The 25,600-nt window shown below is 42.9% G+C and overlaps 1 protein-coding gene across 1 annotated transcript in view; it reads right to left on the minus strand.

The window, feature by feature from the left end:
* Positions 1 to 23,753, minus strand: part of ADAMTS2 (ADAM metallopeptidase with thrombospondin type 1 motif 2) — a 190,743-nt gene extending 166,990 nt beyond the window's left edge. Inside the window, exons 1-2 of the mRNA XM_052816407.1 lie at positions 23,619 to 23,753; positions 22,289 to 22,650 (exon numbers count right to left, since the gene is read on the minus strand). Coding sequence (XP_052672367.1) covers positions 22,289 to 22,650; positions 23,619 to 23,706 — 450 coding nt within the window. The 5' untranslated portion in view covers positions 23,707 to 23,753. The remainder of the gene's footprint in view (positions 1 to 22,288; positions 22,651 to 23,618) is intronic.
* Positions 23,754 to 25,600: the final 1,847 nt, after the last annotated feature.

Below are 25,600 nucleotides of genomic sequence, written 5' to 3' on the forward strand. Positions count from 1 at the left end.
CCTCTCTATTCCAGTAGTTTCCATAAATCTTAATCCAGAAACTAAAAAGATTATTTTTTTCCAAGGAAAAAAGCAATATGTACTTGGTAAGGTAACTATGCAGAGGATTAAAATAAAGGATGCATGCAAATACATTGCTGAATTGGAGCTTTTATGCTCTCTTAAGACCTTCTTGGTCCCTCTTAACAAGAAATTATTCTGATAGCATTCTCTAAAAACCAACTGAGTAGTAGTGACCCAAGGCAACCACAAATACGAAAATAAAAACTTGAACCTGACACTTGATAAAAAGAAAATTATTGTTGCATTCACTTTCACCTGTTAGTTTTTAATTGCACTGACCCACATAATTGACCAATTCTCAATTTCAGAATTGATGCAACCGCTATTTTATGTAAGTAAAATAACGCTACAGTCACTTACTGCTGAACTCAGCCAGGCTAACCTCTTCCGAGCCAGCACTGCATTGCCACTTCAACTGATATTCTAGAAATGGGAAAGGGAGAGATGCTTTACCTCCCTCTTGCCCAAACAGCTGATGTCTACAGTCTGGGGAAGCTTAAAAGAGGGAGATAAAACACTGTCACTGAGGGAGGAGGGTGCGTATGCTGCGTTTGGAGCACTTTCCCTTTGCTACCCAGTAATTCCCTCTCCAACACCCCCGAATTTACCCCCTCTTTATGTGGGGAGGCTGAAACGACACCTTGCAAAGAACTGCCACGCAGCACTGCTGGTTGGGAAGAAGGAACCCGGGGAACTGCAGCTCATCAGTAGCTCAGAGAGTGACAGTACCAGCAAGAAAGAAGGGTAACAGACACACAATAACAAACCCAAATGCTGCGACACGCAAGTCCTGTGGAAGAGGCAGTCTGATTTCCTTCACTCGGAAGCAGTGAATGCAGTGGGTAATGCTATATTTAGTTTGGGACTCAATATGCAGAAGAGGCATAAATGAAATAAGGAGATGAATCAAAGAAGGGGCAAACAATTTAGAAGAGTTCATGTAAGGACAACTCTGGAGAATAGGCAATGTTTCTTAAAACTAGGGGCAAAAAAAGGGAATACTGAAACTCAGTAATTCCCTCAGCAACAACAGAACAGAACTTTCCCAGTCCTCCAAAGAGGATTTGAAGGTGGTATTTATTGGATTACACCTCAGTGAGCAAAAGATGCAGAAAACTAACAGAAGAGAGCGATATGTATATTTACACACCTAGAATTTCAAGAGAACCAGCTGTATTTTGAAAGGAAGGAAAGGCCACTTTCTTGTCTAAAACTGGATTTAAGGAACAAAGAAAACACAAAGCTTTATGTTATTTGTATTAAATGTTTGGCTGATTCAGAAGCAAAATAGAAATTCTTTACCTGAAAATTAATGTTTGCGAAGTGACCAGAAGGCTTTTATTTTTTTCCAGAAAGAGACTTTTTAATGTGAATTATCTCATTTCCTGATTAGCAAACTGAAAGTTCGAAATTATTTTCCCCCGGCTATATCCCAGCTGGATCAAAGCACTGGCCCAAGAACATAGTGTACCTAGTTTAGTCATTGAGAAAGTCCAGGAGAAATTCAAGCATCTACTTCTCATCTCTCCTGATAAAGATATCAACACAGGAATGTAAACATAGCCTGGATATGTAATATATGGCCAGATACTTGCCCAGATAGTTTTATATCTGTTTTTTGTTTCACTGTTACTCCCTCAGCACAAACAGTACCTGCTCTGCTTTTGGAGCAGAGTCCATGTCCAGTCCTAGATGACAAATCACCAAAGTTCATTACACCATCACTTCTCTTCCCAGGTCTCATGGGGAAATGTTTGTTCCATACCTGGAAATACCATCACCTCTAATGAGGACCAGAGGGCTACAGCTCACACGGGAGTAGGTGGGGGGGGCCCAGCAGGCCAGCGAATGGCACAGGGACACCCTGTAAGGAGCAGTGTATGGGTGGGGTGCTTGAGGAAAATTCCTACTAGTTAAATATCACTGCAATATCTATTTTCAGTAAATACAGAGGAAAGAGTCCACACCCACATCTTCTGAATGCACAGGGTCATCCATGAAAGGAGTCTCCTGCTCCAAGCCATAAAGTCAAAAATCAAGACAAAACAAGCAGTTAACCTGTTTTTATTTTAATGTCGAGATATACCATCGGAGTAAGGGTTTAAGGCCATGACAAGTACTTCTGGCTAAATCAGCTCTCTCCTATGTAATCATGTGAAAGATAAATCTAAATACACACTGACAGCTAAAAGAGGAGAGCAGTATTCCTCTCTGCTGGAACAAATAGAGCTATCCTTCAGGAAGGTGTCTGTAAAAATACTACAATAAGTGAGAACTGATTACTATCTTCCAAAGAGCAATGTTAAGATAGGCTTTAAAAACAGATCAATATGCATTTTTTTATCAGTCACATTTTTGGCAGCTTGCCCATATCTGCAAATATATATTTTAGAAGCTCAAATCAGCAGCCAAACCATGCTACATACAGAAAAAGGAAGACAGTAAAAGCACATCTCATAGAATTATATCAGTGCTCTCTCATACCTACAAGAGAAAGTTTTACAATTATGTCTGGCCAATCAAACTAATTCCTCTTTACTGCCCACTGGAATAACCGTCCCTTGTATTCCCTCCTAGCTGACTAGGTCTTTTCCAACCCCCTTCCTCATTCTTTTATTTCATAAATGTTTTGCAAATACATTGTCAGTTTGGTTAGACTGCATGTAACCTGAAAAGGGTTCACCATTCACTGGTGAAGCAACACAGCAGCAGAGAGAGATCTGGTGTACGTCACTGTCCAAAGCCTATGTGCGTCCACTGTCAAGAACAACTCTGCTGAACATGGTACAGCTTGAGAAGCAGGTGCCCATGTGAAAAGTCAAGGAGACAGCCCAAAAACACACAGTGCAGAGAATCAGACACAGAATCCACAAACGGCCCTAGGAAAAAAATTAGACTTCGAGTTAGCATTGGGTGAACCAGCCTTTTTGCTGGGAGCAGGAATCTGCATCCCATTGCTTGATTTGAGTTCAGTGAAACAGGAGTTCTTATATTCTTTGTAAACAAGCAGGAGGTATGAAAGATACCTGACTCCATCACCTTTCCCTAACTTCAACTATCTGCAAGAACGCAGTTTTTGGCAAGTCTCGCTCAGGTCCAAAGAGGTAGCAGTAAGTGTAAATGCTTTATAGTTTAAAATGTCATATGTTGATGCTGACAAGTTCAAGACACAAGAAGAGGTTGCTATGGAAACACGCTGTATTGCCTGGAACATAAGGCAACATTTTACATTAAAAAAAGAAAAAAAACTTGGGCCAACAGTTGCCAAATTAGGTTTTGGGTGGGGAAAAATCAGTTTGTCATTTGTTCTCAGACAGAAATATTTTCATTTAGAAACTATGAAGCTAAATGTGATGAAAGCATTTACATTCTATTTTGGATTGTTTACCTTGCCTCAGAACAAAAAGTAATTTTATATGGAAAGACTCTTTTGCAGTCCATATACAGCAAATCCATCTCTACCTTCCCATATGCTGGAGTCTCCATCTAATTTTCCTTTTATAATTAATGAAATCACTTTAATGGACAGTCATGTTCTTTGAAGCATTAATCCTGTTAACTCTTCTGTAACCTTACTTACCTGTGTACCACATTGGCCAACAGAACTAATATAGGAATAGAATTGATCAGAAATGCACAGAATTGCATCCTTGAACAGTCACGCAGCTCTCAGTTGCTTTATAAGCCCCCTTTTATAACCAGTCACTATTGCAAGGTGACGCCTGCCCTTCTGGGGTATCACTGTGCAGTGGCATCCTTCAATGACAATCTCTTCTGCTTCATTCCCCTGCCCTCTCAACAAGCACAAGAAAAATTTTAAATTACCCAAACAACAGTTTCACTCTGCAGGCTCCATCAAAAGCCTGATTTAAAGACACAATGCCCAAGCACCCATTTCCTCCAAAGAAAAAATTCTTTCCAATTAATCTTTCTCACATAAAACATATAGCCAGAAGAATTTTTTTCTGGAAACTTTCTATTAAGTAACCACTGGATTTGAAAGGGAAGACTTAAAAAAGGGGAGGTGGGGTTCTACTTCAGACACTTTATTTTTGGAAGCACTGAAGAAAGTTTGAGTTGTTAAGCCCGAGACTGATTCCTTCATCCTTTCCTATTTTGAGTATTCTGGGAAATATAATTTTACTAGGACATTTACCTGTTTTGAATTTTTGGCTATCACAGAAGTGACAAATCTACAAATACACAATTCAACTTAAATATCTCCAATCTGTAGCTGATGTGACCTTCGTGGTTTTTGAAAATAAGGCCAAGATATGCTTACAAACACAGAAGATGGTGTCATGGTATCATGGTGTCATCAACAACACTTTGTCTTGATAACTTTAATAAAAATCTAAAACAAATTGCAGACAATGTTTCTTCATAAATACCTGAGCAGCAAAGGTGGGGAAAACCCCTTTTTTGCTAAGTTTAAGAGGGAGGATGTTCAATAGATGCTAGCAAGCCTGAAGACAAACATCTGAAATGCAAATAACCTTGTGAACTGGCATGAGCACACTACCCTTCATTGTAAATGCATCAGGAGGCAAACAATGCCAGAAAGATGTTTTTAGAAAATTTCTCATTTAGGGTTGTATTTTCAAAGACGCCTAAGGAGAACTGACATCCAAACACAGATGGGCACCTAGCCTCCTCAAAACTTCAGCTTACATGGTTACAGTTGAATTCTAGCACATCCGACTTGTTTAAAATGCGGGTTTTTTTCCAACCATCCCACTGTTACAGGAGTTAAGGAAACTCCTGTAAATGTTTTTTGTGAGTGCTGACCTCAGTGTCTCAACAGTGCTGTAGGCTACTGAATTCAAGGGCTACTGCTGCCACCCAGGCAAAAGGAACGAGGAACAGCATTTCTGAGTTTTAAATACCAGATCATTTTTGCATCCATCCAGCAGCATGTATAAATTAATTTATTACTGTATTTTTAATCTGTCTGTACATGATTGATTCTGTGGCTAGTTCCATAAAAGCCTTTTTTAAAAAAAATTTTTTTTTTAACTGTAACCTACTTTTTATGTAGATTTCCCAGATGTGTTGTTCATGAACTTTTCCCCTTACCTTCTACTTAGAGCATCAGTAGCACTGAAAAACTGTTTCTCTTTTCTTTGGAATCTAGAAAATCTGTATTCCTTAAAAACCTTACAATAATATTCAAGCAAAACAAGGATAAATTATTAGCACCTGACTTCAGTATTGTTTAAAGCCTATCTTTTTCTTCTGTCACACCTCACTTCCCATTTTTTTCTTATTATTACCTTCGTTGAATAAATGTGTCTACAGAAACTTGTAAATAGGCAGGGCAATTGTAAGGATCTTTATAAATTTAGTTCTCTCAAAAATCCACAGTTGTATCTATTTCAAAAGGACTGAGGCAGAGAAATATGGAAAAGCTCATCTGTAAAGATATTGAGACTTTGGCTGCAGTTCACTCAACTTCACAGGGTTCGTCACAACAGTATTTGGCTCTCCTCTCTTCTGTTTTCTTCACTGCTAATGGATACTTTACTATTTAATTAGTGCAGCATGATTCAAATCCCATCAAAGTCAATAAAACTCTTTTCATTTATGTTAATGGGCTTTGGACCAACTCCTGAATTAGTACCAGAATCAAATAAAACACCCTTAGGAAAAGAAGAGATACACCCACCTTACACTTTAAAGTACAATCTTAAAACCTTCCTAAGGTTTTTACTGGCTTTAAAGTAAATCTCATTATTGAACATCTCATAAAACCAGCCGGACAGCCCTTTTTTACCCATCTGATTAAAGTGTCAGAAGGAATCTAAATGTATGCACCACTTCACCATGAAAAACCTTCCCACAATTAGGACAGCAAAAGGTTTCATCTTCCTGAAGCTATTTCTGTGGCTCCTACATTGTGCAAGTACGTGAAGGTTCACCCTGCGGGAAGATAGATTTGGCAATACGTCTGTGTTTAAAAGGTCCTGCCCTCAAACACTTGTTATTTCTCTGGCACCACCTTAGTTGTGCCAACACAGCTATCTGTTGGGCTGCTCTGAAGAAAACTTCACCTATGTGATTAACCCATTAAGGCTGTTTGGCCAGACAACATCCAAACCTGACCAGCTGACATTAAGACAGTCAACGCCCGACTGAAGAAGGCTCTGTTCAGTGGAGCAGTCAGTATTATATGTAACACAGCTGACTTTCCATAACCACTTGATTCAATTTAGTAGGAGAGAGCACCAGCTATTTTTATCATAGAGAGAGGAGGCTTTCTGCTCTTAGACTATACCCTAGTCACTGCAAAATTAATGAACCACAAAGCAAGCAAAATGATACTATGTAAACAGGGATATTAAACCTTCTTCTGATACTTTTGACCCATTTTGGCAATACCAACCAAGCCGCACAAAGCCACTGCATCATTTCTTACACAGCAGCATGCTTTAATTGACTGGCACATTAAACATCAAAGCTTTTTGCAAAGTTTGACCACAGAAATCACATTCAGAAATCACATCCCACCAGTGCTGACTCAGCAGCAGAGCCACAGAATACTTTTTTAAATCCCTAAAAGCCCAAACAAAAGAACCAAACCTGTGCTGTTGGTTTGGGCTTTTTTTTTTAATTTCACATTAGTCCAGTCTAGCAGCACAGCAGGCTGGGAGACAACTTTCCCTGAAAACAGCTTTGGCAGAATGTTAATAGAGAAGGAAGAAAATTCAAAATGAGGATGAGAGGTGCTTCAGTCCCTTCTGGGCTGGAGCTGTGAACCCTTCCCGTGGAATCAATCACAGCAGCTCTGGAGGGGACTGTCCTGCAGCGCATGGGACGCGTTGGTGATGTGCGCACGTGTCTCCAGCTCCCTGCTCCCATCTGCCTAGTGCCTCTGGGCAGCCCTGACTCACCTCGTACTGTCACGTGTACTGGTTTGTGAGTGCAAGAAGTTCAGGTTGCTCTCAAATGGAGTCAGTATTCCAGCCCTGCCCCACAGACTAGCACTGAGGATAAATGGGGACAGCGCTTCTCACTTCATTCTCCCTTCTGGAGGTGCTTGTTAAAGGAGAATATTTACTGAACAAGGATTTTGTTGTGAATAGCTAAGCAATAGTGTTTTCTTCTCACTCCTGCTGCATGGGCTGCTCATAAGCTATTCTCATCACCTCAGCACTCCAGTGCCAGGGCTCAGCACCTTGCCCTGCTGACATTGATCAGATGTCTCAAACTGCTCTTTCCTTTGGCCTTTTTTCTGACTCATCCCTTCCTCTCCCCCAAAACACGCACAGAGACAGTCATCTTGCTGCTCCAAACACTACGCTCCTTTGCAGGAACCACAGCACATTTTTCTCCAGTGAAGAAAGTGTTTCCAGCTCGTGAAAAGGAGAGCGGTACTGCCCACCAGCCCAGCAGCAGCCTGTGGGGAGGTAGACTTTCAAACAATCTGTGTAGCTTTGGAATTCAAACCCGTTAACTGTGGTGGAGCGCATTAACCACCTCTTGGCAGCAATTTCAAAAAGATGGCCATTTGCTCCACATTCCTCGGCAAAGGAGTGATGCTGAGAAGGTCCCTGGCTCTGCGAAGGCAAGGGGTGAGAACCCACAGGCTCAACCATCACCTAGAACCAGCTTTGGGGAGGATATCGTCACAAGGAGAAACCTGCCTCCGCACAGACTAGAAAACACAAGTATTAGGGCTAATCTAGCCGGTGCACCATGGTGCCCTCTGGCACTGCCTAGTGCTTTCATGTTTCAAGAAGCACCAAAAATTATAGATAGTATAGCTGATTACCTGTCATAGTATATTTTGATTACCTTCACAGAGTAAGTCTATTCCCAGAATCAACCTTATTGCTCTCTGTAGCTTTCCTCTGAAGCTGTGGCCAAATGCAGCAGATAAAGTAGGCCAGGAATTTAAAAAAAAAAAAATCTCTTTATTAGGGACTAAGCCACGTTCTTAGAGATATTTGAGCTGTAATCAATACCTGAAGGGTTTGGAGCAAAGGTAGCTGGCTGCCCACTATTGTCTCTCTGCTTTGCCCCCACTGCCACCAACTTTACAAGGCTGGGAAACACAGACACGGCCAACTTGCATGGATGTTAAAGAAGCTTATGGAAACAAGCTACCAAATAGCAACAGGACTCTATATCAAACTTCAGGCAGCCTGCACTCCTCCTATGCCCAATGCCAGTGGTGACGGGTATTTTTCTGATCGGTATGACAGAACGCCCCCCGGCAATATTCACTAGATGGTTCACCAAATGCTCCTGAAGTTTAACGGAACTTTGTTTAGTGTTTTTTTAAAAGGCCAGCAAGGTAGCATGGAGCCAAATGGGCAGCTTTATGACGAGATGCTCAATGTGTGTTTCTGTCACTGTTTTCTGCTCCCTCATGACACTGCAGCATCACGGCGAAGCTGTAAGGTCACCTTCTACTAATTAGAAGTAGCCAAAAGTGTAACTCCACTGAAGCATCTCAATGCAATTTCAAAACTTCTCTGAGTCTCCAGTTTGATAAAATGTTCGAGCACCTTCTAATCCATGTTCAGTTGCCCTCTTTGAGAGCTAACAACTCCTCCATAAAGCAGCCTACAGAAGATCAGAACTTCCTCAGAGGAGACAGGGGTCAGTCTATCTCCATTGTTCTTTCAAAGGATACTTTAAAGCATCTCACAACTTGTCACCAATAGCATACAGGTCACTAAGCAGCCTCTACATATGAGGTTCTGCCTGTGATTCTGCTTTTTTTAGTTAAGAATGTGATGTCCTAACAACAAAATAAAATTTAAACTTAAAGATTTAGTAGACTCCTTGCAAATATCGACACTGTATTAAGTCAAAGCAATGGACTCAGTGGCATGGAAGAGATACATAGAGGATTAAATTTGACCTGATAGGTCTCTGACGTCAGTGAAAAGTGGTCTTAATACAAACAAATATAAAATGAAAAGAGAAAAAAACAACAGTTTCCCACAGTGGGATAGCTAGAACATACTGTAGGACTTGCAAGCAGTGATTCAATATTCCAAAATTATATCCTTGGGTTAAAGACTGTGTGGAGTTCATTCTGGAAGTGCACTATAAAAACATTACCTAGGCACAAATATTTCTTAAATCCACAAGTCAAAGCAAACACCTCTTTCAATTCCTCCAAAGGAACAGCAAATTGCCATAAGCAGCTAAACCTTTCAAAGACCGAAGTATATCCATCACGGATGAATTTCACATTACTAACATCGTATTTATTCAACAGTTCTGCCAGTGGTGTCATGAATTCTACAGGCTTGCATGATAACATGAAAATGTCACAAAAATTACATCAGAATGGTAATTCAGAGACAAGAAGCCATGAGGCCTTCAGTGAGCCTACACTTTGCATGAGAACAAGCAGCACCCGCAGATGGGTTAAAGACACAGGTCTTTAACCCATCTGTCCATTCGTGACCAAGGACTCTGAGAACCTTCAAAGACACCAGGATCCCCAGTCTCCTCTTCCAATGCATTTCACTATTTCCAAGTATGTAAACAAATCCTGAATATATTACTTAACAAAATCTCATGTTAAATAGCATATACATATTCACAGATCTTGTGTGTCCTGCTGCCTCCCAAGAACAACTGTATCTCTTCGCAAACCATGGTAGCCTGCAATCCAGACTGTCAGAGGAGGGCATGTCACCAGAAGAGTGTGAAAACATCTAATTACATAAGGCCAGGTCCTCAGCTAATGCAAAGTGACAGAGCTCCCAGAAGTCCATGGAGACACGATGATGCAGATTAGCAGAGGTTTGGCTCATTATAATTGAATAGACCCAACTTCTAATCTTCCCATCTAGTGACAGATTGTTGGAACACTGACCACCAGAATCTCAGAGGGCAATAGGGAGTTGAAAGGAGATTGCATCAGAGAAAGTAAACTCTAGTTTGGCTAGAAGCATATTTACAATCCAGGAGTTTCAATTAGCTGTTGCTGAGTTATCACAAAAGTCTGTTGAGCAGATGTGCAATTAGAGTTTTTCTCATGTTGCTCTCTCTCATGATTTGGGTTTTTTTGTTGGAGGGGTTGTATTTAGCATTTGGGGGTTTTTTTGCAAGTGATGCTAGTTTTATTGAGGTCAGAGCTAATATCTTAGATAGGCAGAGAAAGCTCTTCCCACCACCACACCTCCAGCAGTACAGAAGCAAAGACGGGCAGTCTCAGAAAGCAGGAAAATCTCCTTTGTGGCCCCATCTTCATAGGAAGAAGGAGACAGAAGAGCTGTCAGAATGAGCCTGCAAATTCAAGGCAGCTGGAATTGCCTCATCCTCCTGGCATGGACAAGAGGAGGGTTTCTCCTGATCCCTCCCCCTTGCTTAATGCATCACCTCTTCTGTGGTGGGGATGTGGTGTGAGGCAGAAGGGGAAGAAGGTTTAGCAGAGCTATTTCAGTTTTAGAAGCATGCAGTTCTGTCCTGTTCCATCCAGCACATGGGATATAAACAGCAGTGGGAAAAGCTGCACTTGAGCCTCTCGTACTCACCTCCCTCACCACCAGCACCACACCAGGGGACAGAGAACAAGGTGAAAGACAAGGTTATGGTGTGGAATACTCCATGGCTTGCTTTTTGCCCCAAATTCTTTGCTAATCAACCTGCCCATACAACGCCAAATGAAGCCAGTGAAACTAAACACACTCACTTCAACAGTTTTAGAACAAACCCAAAGATCAGCTACTTGCCATGGAACCTCCCAGGCCTTTATGCAAAATTATGCTGGACCGTGACATAAACATTCACATAGATCTATTTTTTCTGGGCGATTCTCTGTTTAGATAAGTGCAAGATTATACTATGTTTTCACAGGTTCAGCATTTTTATTCTATTTTATAAGATGCGTATGATTACCTTTGGCCTTAATTTGACTGCAGTAAACTAACAACTTTATTTTCATAGTGAATTCATTACCCTTTCCTACTGAGGAGTTTAAATTAATTCAAAACATCTTGTAAATTGTCTTGTCTGTCTTTGCTTGTCTATTACTTATCCAGACTGAGCTTCATAGTCCTCTTTCAGAGTGGTAAATCATCCTTTGATTAATCCCATTTTTACACTTACTGCGTATGTCAGCCTTAATGTGCCATAACTTTGCAAACAAATGTAATATCGACAGACACCTCTAGCATTTATTTGGGGATTAAATATTTTGGTTTACTGATGAATGGTGGATCTGCCATTTTCACAATGAAACCTAAAACTATTAGGAAACTCTGACTTCAAGCTTTGTTATGAATCTGAAATCAATCCAAATTCATCCCTAAAACTTCTTCATCCCTAAGCTCTTTATTGGTATTGAACTGAGGTGGTGTAAAATCTGTGCTTCTGGGTTTGGGGGGGGGGGGGGGGGGGGGGGATGTTCCCAATAGGTAAACAATTGTGACCTTAGGAAGGTTCACACTGCTCTACAGAGAGGTGTTTTGAAAAGTTTCAAAGCCATATTTTTATCTAGCTATTACTTTGTTTAAGCATATGACAATTTTTAGACATTTTCAGCCTTGCAAGCTTCAAAGCCTTCCAGCTTCCAATATAACTCCTGTCACGTGAGAGAGTGTTGGCACATGAAAGACTCTTGGCCCAGCTCAGCTGTCTTCATCATCAGGTAGTGATTTATTTCTCAAAGACTGTTTTTTAAATACATTCTGGTTTGCAGAATGCTTTCCAAACAACATCTCTCACATTCCTTCCACAGCTCCTCTGCTTGGGGAAAGAAATAAGCCTAGCAATTTTAACACTCTAAAGAATCAAGCAGTATATTCTTCTGCATATGAGTTGGATGAACATGATTTACCCAAAAGCCATGATTTAAAACAAATAAAACCACTATTAAAACAGTAACCACAGCCTGTGCTGCCACCTATCCTTAGCTAATCTCTGCATTTTCTGCAGGCTCTTTTTCCACTTCTGAACTATGGGCTCTGTCCTGCAAACAGGTCTGCCCTTCAACTGCTGTAATGGCCACGGACATTGGCCCTTGCACCAGCCTTGGGAGTCACCCGCTTGACCATGGGAGAACACGCAAGACGTGTCTGCTTTGGGCAGGAATTGGATGTTAGTTCTGTCTTTTGCACATGGGGCAAATGATCAGCAAAATTGGCAAGTCTTGGGAGTAAAATCTGTGCTTTCCCCTCTACCCTTATAAATTCTATCCTTTTACTGTATTTGTATTAAAATTTAAATGGTTTATTACTATGTTTAGCTCCTGAAATATTTTTACTCCCAAGAACATATGCCTTTTCCTTCCTGTTGGACTTGCCGTATTATTTTTACTTTCTCCATCCTATACTGTACAATATTCATTATATCATGCCAAAAAGCACATTTTCAGAAGCACAACTTGAAAAAGAAACTCCTCCTACAGGCCAAATTGTGCAAGAGTAGCACAGAATCTGCAGTCCCTGTCCTTCTGGGTGCGCGGTGTGAAGGTGCCTTGGGATGGGTTTACCTAAGGGGGCTAATACATGCCCAGAGCTCCACCGGACAGGGTGGAAGCTGCTGCTGCAGCCCAGCAGCCCACAGGGCACAAAGGGAAGAGGCAGGCAGAAAAGAGGCACTACACAGCAACAGAGGGAAGCAGGCACAACAGGAGGCTGAGAGATCTACACTCGGGGCTCCTGTAGAAACATGCTGTATTGGATACAAAATTCAATCACTCCTGCCCTTTCATGGACTGCTTCTTGTAAGTACTGTAAGTGATGGGGTAAAAGAAAAGAGGTCAGGAAGAGCTGTTGGCCAGCCTGCTAGTTAGCCATGCAGGTTCTTCTCCACACGTCAACTTCATTATTCTTACAGTGGTAGTAAATCAGAAAACACATTAATAAAGGCTTAAAGACTCAGGGCCTACATCAAGATGTGGTACTGTGTCATCCTAAAATCTCAGAAAGATATTTTGCTTTTACGTCTTTTGAAGACCAGTTTAAATGTTGACCATATGCCAGGTATTTCCTTCTAGTTTTCTTGCTTCAAAAATCTTGTAGACATAGTTTACCTTCATTAAAGGGCAATAACAGCAGCTACCTACAGTCAGTACACCTAGTAAAGAGAAATAACTTAAATGCATTAAATAAGCTTTATCTAGTTACAGGTAGAAGGAGCTCTTCTTACCCACAAAGATAGCAATGATGTTCACCGACTCTCTCTCATTACAGGATTAGTAGGTTTCATGCTTAATTTCAGTAGAAAATAGATTGTAATCTGTCCCCTGAGGTCCACCCGGCTAGAGGTTAAATGCTGGGAAAAAGTGGTCTGACCATATAATGAAATTCAAACACAGAGGTGGCAACTACAGGAAAAGTTAAAGGGAATGACAGTAGGAAGGAAGTTAAAGTAGCTTTATTTATAGCTTACCACGTCAAAAGTGATAATATTGTACATTGCAGGTGTAAGAGTCATAAAGTACCACAGACCCTGGGCAATTTCTACCTCTGAATTCTCCATGGAGAGCTGCACAAGTGAAGAATTAATTGTATTTATTTATTTTGAAGATAAAGGTCACAAGTGCAGCAATAAAGAGGCAAAATATTAAGTTTGACATAAACCAATATAAAGGGAATAAGAAAGAATATAAACCTGAAGGGAATGCTGATAAACTGTAACACGCTTCGCATACCAAGACCAAAGAGTAACAGCAAGTTGTACAAATGGGACTTCAATTTTAGCAAGGCAAAGTTTTGGAAAACAAACAGATCAGTAGATACAGTCCTACAAGGGACATGAAGGGGAAGAAAAAAAAAAAAAGGCAAGTATATAAATTAGTGGTTAGGGCAGGTTCTCTCTGTGGGATCAGAGAGACTAAAATGATACTGAGGTTACCATGTTCAGTGACTGAACCTCCCTCACTTGAGGGGCAGCCAGCCCACATAACAGACCCCAGTGGACAAACTCTCTCAGAAATACACACAAGACAGGAGAGATCCCCATCTCTTGCTTTGCTTTTACCATTTAGCAACTTGCGTTTCCCTCCCCACGCTTTTCTCACCCTCCCTTCTGCCATCAGAATGACTATTCTCCTCCCCACAGCAGCAAACTCCACTCCTTTCTCTGATCCCGTAACACTCTCCTCCAATGGAGGTGGAATTTTATTGCAAAGTACAAAAAAAAAAATCAAGCAGAGCTAAAAAGTAGAAAGCCATCATCCACAGAGCAGAACAGTAAGTTTGCCCAAAGCTGCAGTTCCAACTTCTGATGCTCAAAGGCACAAGTCGAGCTCCCTTAAATAGACCCATTTCAAAACCATGAGAATAAGGATGTGGTTTTACAATACTGCTTGAGTCTATCTGTTACCAAAGGAGCAACTTCACTTGTCTCCAGGATCCCAGCTGAGGGCATTCCCACTTTCATCCCTTTGCCTATTAAAATGTCCATCTCGCCCCACAGAGAACCAGTTCAAGCAGCTAAACTGGCAGGCAGCAATTCACTGGTTTGGCCACTCACCCACTGGGTTAACGTATGGCAGATAAGACAAGCAGGGTGCCGGAGCAGGGGAGGAAAGGGAGCACAGACCAGGGAGCAGCCAAGGGAACAGGATTACCCCTCCCAGCAGCAATGAGGTGTTAAGAGAGACTCATCTGTACTGTAAAATGACACCTTCAAAACAACATACTTGGGATGATTTTCACTGGCCTGGTGATTTTTGAGACTTAAAGAACACAACCTGCATCTCTGTCTCTTCCTTGAGGGAAACTCTTACTTAAAAACACTTACTTTACTTTAAACAGAAAATAGTTACTTGGAAGAAAAAGTAAAAAAACTAATGCTGAGATTCACACTTATGACTCCAGGAACTCCAGATTTGAGGAAAGTACCAGACATTTTGTGACCTGGGAATAACTCAGAAGATCTATAGCGGACACTGTGATTTAGATATGAGGAAGCGATGTGCTCTTCAGCACTTGAAGAGGACACTCTTCTTTTCAATGTTACAGTTTAATAGAACGGTGCTGAAAATAGCATGTGAAATGTGGGCCTTTCATTTTGCAGACTATTAAAACTGGGAACCCGCTGTGTCGAGACTCTGCAAACAAAGATGAATTTAAAACACACACAGATAAAGGGGCTAAAGAAACCAGATGTGATGTGTTAAAGAACTTACTAAAACTTTGGAGGAAGGAAAGCAATAAAGGATGAAGGTGATCTGAAAAAGAGGGTGTGCACATCAGAGCTATTCACGGGAAGCAAATGCAAGGTTGTGCAACCCCCTACAAGAGACTGAAGACCTGCTTCCTGATTCTCTGTTTTAATCAGACCCTGTATGAGAAATGTCCTAGTGTGCAATTAAGTAATGGCGTGACCTGTTTACAAAGCAACAGTCACCATTAATAAAAAGTCCTCAGAAGTAGGTCAAATAAAATACTAGTGTGATCGGTGGAGAAAAGGTCCTGCTCCATGCAACAGCGGGAATGCTGCTTGATCCAAAAAAATATTTTCCAACCTTCTGTAGCAAAAGGTAAACACGTAATTAACTCAAAATGTGGGAATGTCTTGCCATTTGCAGGAGTCTGTACTGTTAAATTCTCAGAGAATACTGGAACACCTTGCCACACCATGAGGAAGGAGTGAGCTGGTAGCAAAGTAAGCTAATAGCATTTTTCGAGGGACACACCTTTGGAAGCTGAAGAGGGACAGTCTTCTCAAAATAGATGTTCTGCTTACCCCAGAAAGTAATTATGACCTTATCAAAATTAGTTACTATATTTGGATCTTTCAAGATGGAAAGTAGAAGGAGCCATTAGGCACATTTTCTTGGATGTACATGGTTTAATATCCTAGTTGGAAAATTAGTTCTTGTGTGGTCGAAGAGAATAGTACAGCCGAGATACTACTACAATGAGGACAATGCAACACAAGGTCAAATAGGACATAAGGAAATACCTATCTTTTATCCAACGGCCTACAACATACCACAAAGATACCAGTTTTGATTGCCTGAGGATATTCTGTCCAGATGGTGTCCACCTGTAAGATTTTGGAAATTACTTACTCTCCTCTCAGACAAAATGTAGGTGAGACGATCCATGCACAGAAGATGCAAAGAAAAAAAAATAGTACTTACTGATGACAGAGTCTCTTTTAAGGACAGCAAAATGAGGATAATTTACTCCAGTTAGAGGCTGAATCATAGTGTTTACACTCTCTGTGATTCAGACTATAACTTTTAAAAGGGAAAGTCTCTGTAATTTACACAGCAGAAGGGGCTATCCAACTAGGCTAGTGTTGACCAGGGACATGAATGGTAGAAACCCAGAGAATGGTTTATGAAGCAAAGTCTCTGTCCTATGAAAATATATGGATATGCTTGAGTGTTAGGCATCAAAAAAGCTCCATTGTGTTCTGTCAGGCAATGCAAGTCTCATATCATGTGTATGGATGTGGATGTGCAGTCAGGCTCTGACTGTGCTAAAATTTACATACATGCTTGGCTTAAACATGTAGAGACCCCAGCTGAATTCAAAAGACCATGTGGGTTAATGGAGATCCCACTTTAACCATCTGCAGAGGAAGGGCTTCTGTCTTCTTAAGGAGAATGGCTTTTAAATTTTGTTCTATACTGTGTCACAGGAATTATTTGCATTTCTTCTGCCACTGTATTATAGTTCTACTTGTCCAAAAAGCAAAAAGCCCACAGTGGTTTTTGCCATTACACAAAAAACAGATGGCAACTTTGGTTTGATTTTGTTTTAATTTAAAGAGAAAATGCTCCCAAATGAAGAGATTATATACACCAAATTTTAATCCACTAAAAATGGATGCAACCTGATCATAATGTAAATGCTAAGAACATAGCATACGAAAAAGAATTACTGGAATTACTTGTAGCAGGCATCTGTTATAACTGTCAGGCACTCAACCTGACCAGACTTTGAAGACAATATTATGCTACCTTGAGTTCTGCTTTTTTGCTACACCACAAACCAGTGTAATCCAAAAAACAGATAAAGCAGAAAGAAAACTAAATTGTAAATCCATATGAAAGCAGGAGATGGATGTCTAAAAGGAAAAATAACAGAGTTATATAAGCAGGTTTGTCTTCTCCTTGTGTATTCATTGTGAGCAGATCCTTCACCGTCTTACCCAGGTAAATTACATGGTCCACCTAAGGTGAGTTAGATTCAACTTCAGCTCTGTGGCCAGTTCCAAGAAAGCATCTCTGTCAGGAAGGTATTTAAAAATATAACCTTAAAACTCACTGACTTCAAAGAGCTCAAGCTCATGCTCAAAGTGAAGCAGGATTATACTAAACAAGGATAGATTTCACAAGGTGTTTAAATGTCTTCAGGAATGCAGGGAATGTGGCAGGAGGGAGGGGGGGAATATTCCCCCAGGAAGGAGAAAGGTGGGCATTTCACATGGGTAGCTGGAATTGCTCTTAGGAAACACCATTGACTGAATCTGGAACCCGAGGTCCTACATTTACAGTTTACAAATTAGATTATATCAATACGCCCCTGTAAAATAAAGACTGCAAAAATTAAAAATATTCCATTATCTGATTTTGAAACAGTCGAGAAAATATTAATAATAGAAATAATACATAACAAGGTCTTGGGACAACTGACAGACATGCACTTACATTGACAGCAGCCAAAGCACCAGTCAATTCCTGAAGATTCATGACTGCCTAGTAAAGCAAATGGATCACCACAAACCCACCCCGGTCAGGCCAGTGCTACAGTTACTATCAGTATTGGGCATGAGTCTGAAAAGCACTGCTGGCGTCCCAAGCATTTCTAGAAGAAATAGCATCTGGGCAAGCAGCCAGCCACCAGCCTTCTCTCAACCAGTTTGCGAGGGTTATTACAGCATACAGTAAAGACTGAAATGTTGTAGAGCAAACCCTGCCTATTTCAGCACATAAGAAGAAACACTTATGTCCATTATACTAGTAAGGTGACTATGGCTTGGTACCCCAAGACATGTAATGCTTACAGTTCCATAAGAAAACATACAACCATAGATGTCTTGAACAGCTTACTTTCTAAATGTCTACTTCTAATAGCTTACCATTTTAATGACAATATAGTGAAATTTTTGGACAGCTGATATTTTAACTGTTAAAAAGGAAGAGAATTATACTAATGAAGCAGAGCTAAGACATCATGTTGTGTTACTGAAACTGATGTTCCTCTATTTGCTTCAGCGCGTACTAGGTCATACTGATTATTCAAAATGAAGCTGTGATCCTCAGTCTTTTAGGATACTGTCAGTAAGTTTGACTCTGCACTGCAGCCTAATTTAATCGTGCTCATTATCCATACCAGATGCGGTGTTGATACTGTTTCTCCTGTATCTGGTTGTGTTTAAGCACACATTCTAGCCCACAGACTACGAATGTTATGAGGAAACTGGGAGAGAGTTTATGCCTCTCAAGTTCCACAACCTGATACTGCCACCCTGTCAACCCAAAGACGACATTTTTGGCACATCTGCCTCAAGCACTGCAGAAGTATTTATCAAAATAAGAAATTCAGATGCATAAAGAGTTCTTCTACAATGGCAGGTTCATCCGCTGGGGTGAAGAAAGGGAGTTCCCATAGTTCAGGCAATAATCTGGAAGGACTACCGTAATTCTAACTCTTTATTGTTTCATGGCATTTTTACAGCCTCCAACCACTTCTCCTTCACAACCAATCCTTGGAGAGGACAGCCAGCTCCCTCATCCTCCACCTGCATCCACAAGTAAGGATCTGGCCAAGGACCAAGAACATACTCAAAGTGCAATATCTTCCACAACAGTCTGCGGGCCACAGACAGCTGACCGTGTTGTTTCTGCCTACTCAGTGGAAAATGAGTTTGAATGCTATCATGCCAACCAAGATGATACCAAATTGTCCAGAGTGTTTTTATCTTAAGCGGGAAAGCTTTCACAAAACTTTTTTTTTTTTTTTAATATGGTAAAAATCACATCCATAATTCACAGAGCTGTTAAAAAAGCTATTGATTAGCTTTAACTTTCCAATGATTTGTAAAGACCCATTTCAGCTCTGAAAACACACCTAGATAGCATACTTCAGAAGTTCTCTTCATCTGTCTCTGATTTGATTTTTAGGTCAATAAAACTAATTTTGTCATTGACTTCTGTTGCAGAAAACTGGGAGTACCCAAACCAACTGTGTATCTCCTCAGTCAGGGCAGCAGATAATTCTGTATATGCATTCACTGTACCTTTTCATTTTCTAGAATTATTGCAGATTAAAAACCTTCATCATTTATAGTACAGTTCAAAAATCTGTTTGCAGATCTACTATTTTCATGTAAATGCCTTCCAACAACTTCTCGTTTTGGCAATACCAACACCACCAGACATACTCTTCTCAGACAATAATTGGAAAATAAGACACAGTTGGCAGTAAAGTGCAAACCAAAGGGGATGTTCAGAGGAAATAACATCAGAAGTTGGCAAGGTGGCAGATGCATTCACTGACTTGAACCAGATTCAGTCAACAAAAGTTTGCAGTGTAAAGATCAAACTATGAAACTTCAATTCAAGTATTATTTCAACCCTAATGTCTGGATGCAAAAGCTGGAAGCCCACCAGAAGCATAGACAGATGTCAAACCACCTTCAAAAGGAAGCACTTCAAGAAAATACTAGGAATTAAATGAAGCGAGTTTGTAACAAACAACGTTAATTCTTGTCAGTTGACAACTCAGTTGTCAGAGAGCTCCACCATCCCTATCTCCAGAGTAATCTAGAAAAGGAGGTGGAAATACTTGGGGTATGTTAGGAACATTGGCCCTGGCATGTATATTGTTAGGCAACTGAAAGAAAACCCATGATACTATGGAATTTCTCCACTGAAGTAAACTAGATGTGAAGAAAAAAACGGACATAGAAAACCAATTGAGAATAGCCTTGTCCATGTCTGCATTCACATCTGAAATACCAATAAACCTGAGAATAACATACAGCCCAGTGGCCTCTAAGAATGTCTTGCTAGTAATACATTGCTCCAGAGTCTCTTCAATACTCCTTGCAAACACAAGAAATAAAAAGGTAAACCGAGAGACAGTTAAGTGCAGTATTAACTTTAGTGTGTTAGTGGCTCATTATTGCTGTCCATGGACCAGTGGCTTTTGGGGAACCACTAGTACCATTTCTTGGAGTTTGTGTAATTCTACTGATACCTGTTTTAAATTCTCCCCCCACGAAAGAAAGAAACTGAGATGGAGGGAATGGGTCGAGATGGAACATAGTACCCAAGGGACTGGAGTTCAATTTGTCGTTCCACAGCAGATTTACTGCACAATCTCAGGGAAATCATTACAGCCAGATGCTTAAAGGTATTGAGGTAATGCTTCCTGCAGGAAGGCTTCAGTGACCTGGGCAAAACCAAACATGGTCTCTGCCCTGCAACATTTACAATGTAGATATGCACTGGAGGAAACACTAAGCCATTTCCAAATGTCTTAGCAGAATCACAGAAGTTGTAGTGCCATGTGAGAACCAGCATGACATCCAGATTAGAACGAGGCAGCTCCCGTGCTACACCAACTCTCCTGCTTCTTCTAATGAAAAGAAGAATGCTGGAAAGAGGCAGGCGCACAGGTTGTGGATACAGCTTGAAAACTAAAATTCTTTTGGTAGCTTTCTGGATTCTAGCTGTTTATGAGTGCCACTGAATTGAGACCTGGCTTCATTCCTTTGCATTTTGAGGAGTTACTTACAAATGCAAAAAGAGCAGCATTTTATGAACACTTTGTCATTTACACATGCAACATGAGGCCTTGGACCTTTAGAGTCTTACCCATACTTTGGCTTTAACTCCTGTTATATTTTATCATAACACTCTTCTCCAATATAAGGAGTCCACACTCTGGCTAACACTGGGAGGAAGAAGGAACAAGTTCCCCCACTGCCCTTAAAGTCAACGCCTGTGCTGATGAGGAGAGCACAAGGCAAGCAGCAGCCATCAACAGGATCTTCCTCCACCTTTCAGCACAGACGAACAAGGAAGAAGAGCTTTGGCTCCACCCCAGTTCTGCAATGCCCAGAGCAAGTAAATTTTGCCTTACACAAAACGATCCGTGCTAGGTATGGGGAGAGCAAAGAACTTCTGCTTCCCCACCAGAGGCAGGCCTGCAGGCTCATACTCTGCTTTCTGAACTGGTCTTCTTGCTCAGTCCTGGTGTTCCTCTTGCCCTCAGCTAGCTGGCCACATCAAACAACTGCAACACTAAAACCTGCTTCTCAAAACAGGAATGCACACGGCTAGGAGAAACCACAGGAAAGGAAAGAGTAAGGGGAAAAGTATTTGATTCCCTTCCATTCTCAGACAGCCAACATACTATCTCCATACATGTTATCTTCTTGGCACAGCAAATGAACAACTGTCTATTGTTAAATAAATAGAAATACAACTGACTCATACTGGCTTTTTATGCAGAGAACAGAATGCATTAAAATTAAGTAATCTCAAAATTATGAACTCTAAAGGGTATAGCAAGAAAATATTGGCTGGATGAACTGTTCATTATCAAAAATATAGCCCTTTTCTCAATAAACAAATTGCTGTGCAGTAATTACTGTTCAAATGATAGTATGACAGTTTAGGATGTCAGGGACAAACAGTTACAATTTGATTGCTGAACATGCACACCAGAACAGAAAGCTGCAGCAAGTTTTAAAACACACAGCCTTGCAAAATGTATCACAGGGAGCCGTTTTGCTTGTAAAATCCAAACTCTTTTGTGACTTTCCATCAATCACTTGATTAGGCAACGAAACTCACCGAGTGAAAAATCCATGAAAAACAGACTTTGAATAAATTAAAATTTTCCAGGGCAAAAAACATATTTCACCTATCAAATTTGTTTCCAGAGCAGTCCAGCCCATTATTTGGGATTAACTCTTCTAAAATTTCCCTTCGCAGACTGCAAGTGAAAAGTGGAAGAGGATGCTGAAAACGTGCCATTTCATCCTCTGTTTCAAAGCATCAGACACCTCAAGTAACTTTACCACAAATCAACATAAATCCTGGCTTCAGCTGCTCTGTTCCAGAGTAGCTACCACAGAGCATGTGCTCAAACTTCTAGTGCCACTGTCTGTAAAGAAGTGCCTGGTGCAGCGCAGCTATTCCCACACAAGGGAACATTAGTTAATTTGCATTCACAGTTACCATATGAGGTGTGAGTTTCTGACAGTCCACACATTTTATATTTAAAGACTGTAGGAAATTAATGTAATTATCTTTGATACAATAACAAAAGTAACTTACCAGCCCATCGCAGTTGCTGATAGCGACTGAAGTGTTTGGCAAATCAGTGATATCCCCAACATAGAGGCAATTCCCATAGAGAGGTTCAACGTGAGTCTCATCAGAGTCCTCCTGCCACTCAACTGTTGCTCCAGGGGCCACGAGCCTGGAGTTTGGCCGCAACCTGAAGTGAAACTCTCTTCCTAAAACAGTGACATTGTAAAATATTTGCTCATTTGCTGCTTCATGTTGCAAGTCCTCCACAGCTCTCCTGAAGCGTGCTTTTGGCGGTCCGGACACCAAGTGGGATAGGAACCTGCCCTCTGAATCGGTGCTGGTGGGGATGACAAGGCTGTACTCCTCTATATTCCTCAGAATTGGATCTTTACAGGGAGAAAGCAAGAGAGGATAGAGATACTAGAACTAAACACATCCTGATGCCACGGGATTTTTATTCCATTATTCATTAGCACAGCAGACACTTACATAAGGCAGACGGACACTGCACTCTGTACAGGCACTTCATTCACTGGCGTGAAGTGTGCAGAGTTCATTCAAACTTGCCTTTTGCTCCCCCCAAAACACCGGACGGCAGCGTGAGCCTCCCCACCCAGGAGGGATCCCGCACTCCTGCCCATGCAGCGGCGTCCCACTACCCTTTGCCCACGCAGCCGGGACCCCGCACCCCCGCCCACCCGGTCGGTGCTCGGCTCGCCCCGGGGACTGTGGGGCCACCTGGGTGGCCAGCGACGATGAGAGGGCGCAGATCCACTTCGGGACGGCTCGGAGGGGCAGGGGTAGGGGCTCGGTTCGCAGGTGGCAAGCCTGCAAGGGAAACGCACGTCCCTCAAACTACCCCCGGTGCGGCGGGGAGGGAGCGGGCTGGTGACGGGGACGCCACGGGCAGCGATCGGCAGCGGTCTCGGCGGGAGCCCCGGGAGTTTTGGCCGGGGCAGAAGGAGGAGGAGGCAGACGAGCTGCCATGTGCTTCGTCGGGGAACTCCAGGCACCGAGCCCTGCCCGCCGGGGCTCGCCCCCTCCCTGGGGCAGGCAGCGGGCGGCCGCGGGGCTGCGGGCACCGGCGCGGCGCTGTCACTGCCGGCGGGGCTCCCCGCGTCCCTTCCCCGCCGGCGGCGCGGGTGCCCCTGTCCCCGTCCCCGCCTGCCGCTTGCAGGAAACAACTGGAAACCCGGCAAAAGTAGCCGCAGAAGAAGTTCAAGGGGAGCGGAAAGCCGCGGGGCGACGAGCCCCGACTTCAGACGGGCGGGCTGCAGGGCACCGGCCGCCGGCGGGGCAAAGCCAGCAGCCCAAAGGCGGCGGGGGCGGCCGCGGCGTCCCGGCGGAGACCTACCTCTGTCCCCGGGCCGCCGCAGGGCGCCGGCGGGCAGGGAGAGCGCGCAGCAGAGCAGGAGGCAGGCGATGCCCGCGGGAGGGTCCATCGCGGCGGCCCCGGCCCGACGCGGGGGCCGGCGCCCGGGCTGCCCGCAGCCGGCCGAGCGCCGCGCCGCGCCGCCCAGCAGCCGGGGCGGGCCAGGCGGCAGCCCCGGCTCCGCGCCTCTCCGCGCCGCTCAGCGCTGCCCCGCGCCCCGCCGCCCGCGCATTCGCCCAGCCGCAGCCGCAGCGGCAGTGGCGGCCGCGCTCCCGGCTCGCAGCGAAGCAGAGACACCAGGAGGCGGCGGGGGTATAATACTGGAAACACAGGGCGTGCAGGAGTGAAGTCAGGCTGATTGACAGAGGCGCTGCCACACGGCGCAGCCGGGCCGAGGGGGAGCGGGGACTGCCCGCCCCGCCGCCCCCGCCGGGCAGCCCCCCCCCCGCCCCGGCACCGCGCCGCCACCGGGCTTCCCCAGCCGGGACCCTCCCGCTCCCGGGGCCGCGCCGGGACGGGTTCTGGGAGCAGGGAACGGGAGTTGGCCAAAAGCGGTTTGCAGCAAAAAAGAAACACGACGCGCCACACCCGCCCCCCCCCCCCCGCTCCGGCCCGGGCCGTGCTCGGGAGTCCCCCGGGGCGCCGGGGCAGCGTCCTGCCATCGAGGCCCCCGGGCTGCGCGCTCCCCGCCCCAGTCTGTGAATTCACCTGGAAACTGGTGGTCAAAGAAAACCGGAGCCAGACTAGACAAACTTAAGGCACCTCGGCATGAGTTTTGTCAGGAGTCTTGGGTTTCCCGTTGAAAGCAAGGACCCAAATGGAAAAAGTGCCACCAACAGTGGCAAACCGTGATCAGAGATCTTCATCTGATCGAATAAATCACTCTAAGCAGCCATTTCACGGGAAAAATTGTTTGGACTGTTTTCTAATGAGACTGAAATTACTTGCTGCAAAGCCAGCTTACATTAAGTATCTGCAAATGGTGAGAGAGACCCTGAAAGCGTTCAGGAATACTATAAATACGATATAGAAGGAGATTTTGTAAAATAATTAAATAACCAAGAGTGGCCTTTATGAAAAAAACAAGTTATATTTGTTTCCATATGGCCAGGATAAATGCCATACCGCTTACTCCTTTCAGATAATGTATATATTTACTCAGCTGTTACATTATCAGGATCATTTGCTGTTTTCACCACTTTACTCTTTAACCTTACAGAATCCTAACAGCCCTTCTGGTGCTCTTGCTGTCCTCGCCAGTCCACGGCCTTACCTACCGCAGGCTGACTCGCACTGTATCTGCATGTATTATACCTCTCTGGAAATTTGCATGCAATGGCTTCCTGCAGGAAGCTGGTCCTCTGCCAAGGAATTTTCCTGGGTATCCTTGACTATTATTGCTCCTCTATGACCAAGGGTCCAATTATTACCTTCCACCCCTATATACAGACACAAGTGAAGGGTATGGAAGAAAAATAACAACTAGCTAGTACTGCTTAATGCCAGTGACTAGGTTTTATGGACCCGAGGCCTGATCAGTTATGGTAGCACATGATTTTCTGCTTGCTTGGCTTGTTGTTTTGATTTGGTTTTCCCATTTTTTAGGTTGAGGGTAAAAAGGGAAAGATTATTCTGAATAATGGAGTAGATCAATTTGTACATTATATTCAAACATCCCTTTACTTACCTTTTCGAATGACCTCTGCTTGGGATTGCTGTCTGCACCAGGCTTCTCCCAGTTCTTCCTTTCGGTTTGCTTTTCTGTTGGCTCATTTTTTGTTCTGTTTTGTTTGTGAGTCCATATTGAGCAGCTTCTCTTACTTAAAATCTCGTATACTTTCATCAGTACACAGCTGGTAAAGTTCCAACTTCATTTTTATTGGACTTGTATTTTAAGCTGATGATGTGGCTTTTTTATGTTCCATCCATCCCATCCTGCTCAAATTGAAATAACTTCTGCTCAT

This window comes from Harpia harpyja, chromosome 20 (genome assembly GCF_026419915.1).
Source record: "Harpia harpyja isolate bHarHar1 chromosome 20, bHarHar1 primary haplotype, whole genome shotgun sequence".
Lineage (NCBI taxonomy): Eukaryota > Metazoa > Chordata > Aves > Accipitriformes > Accipitridae > Harpia > Harpia harpyja.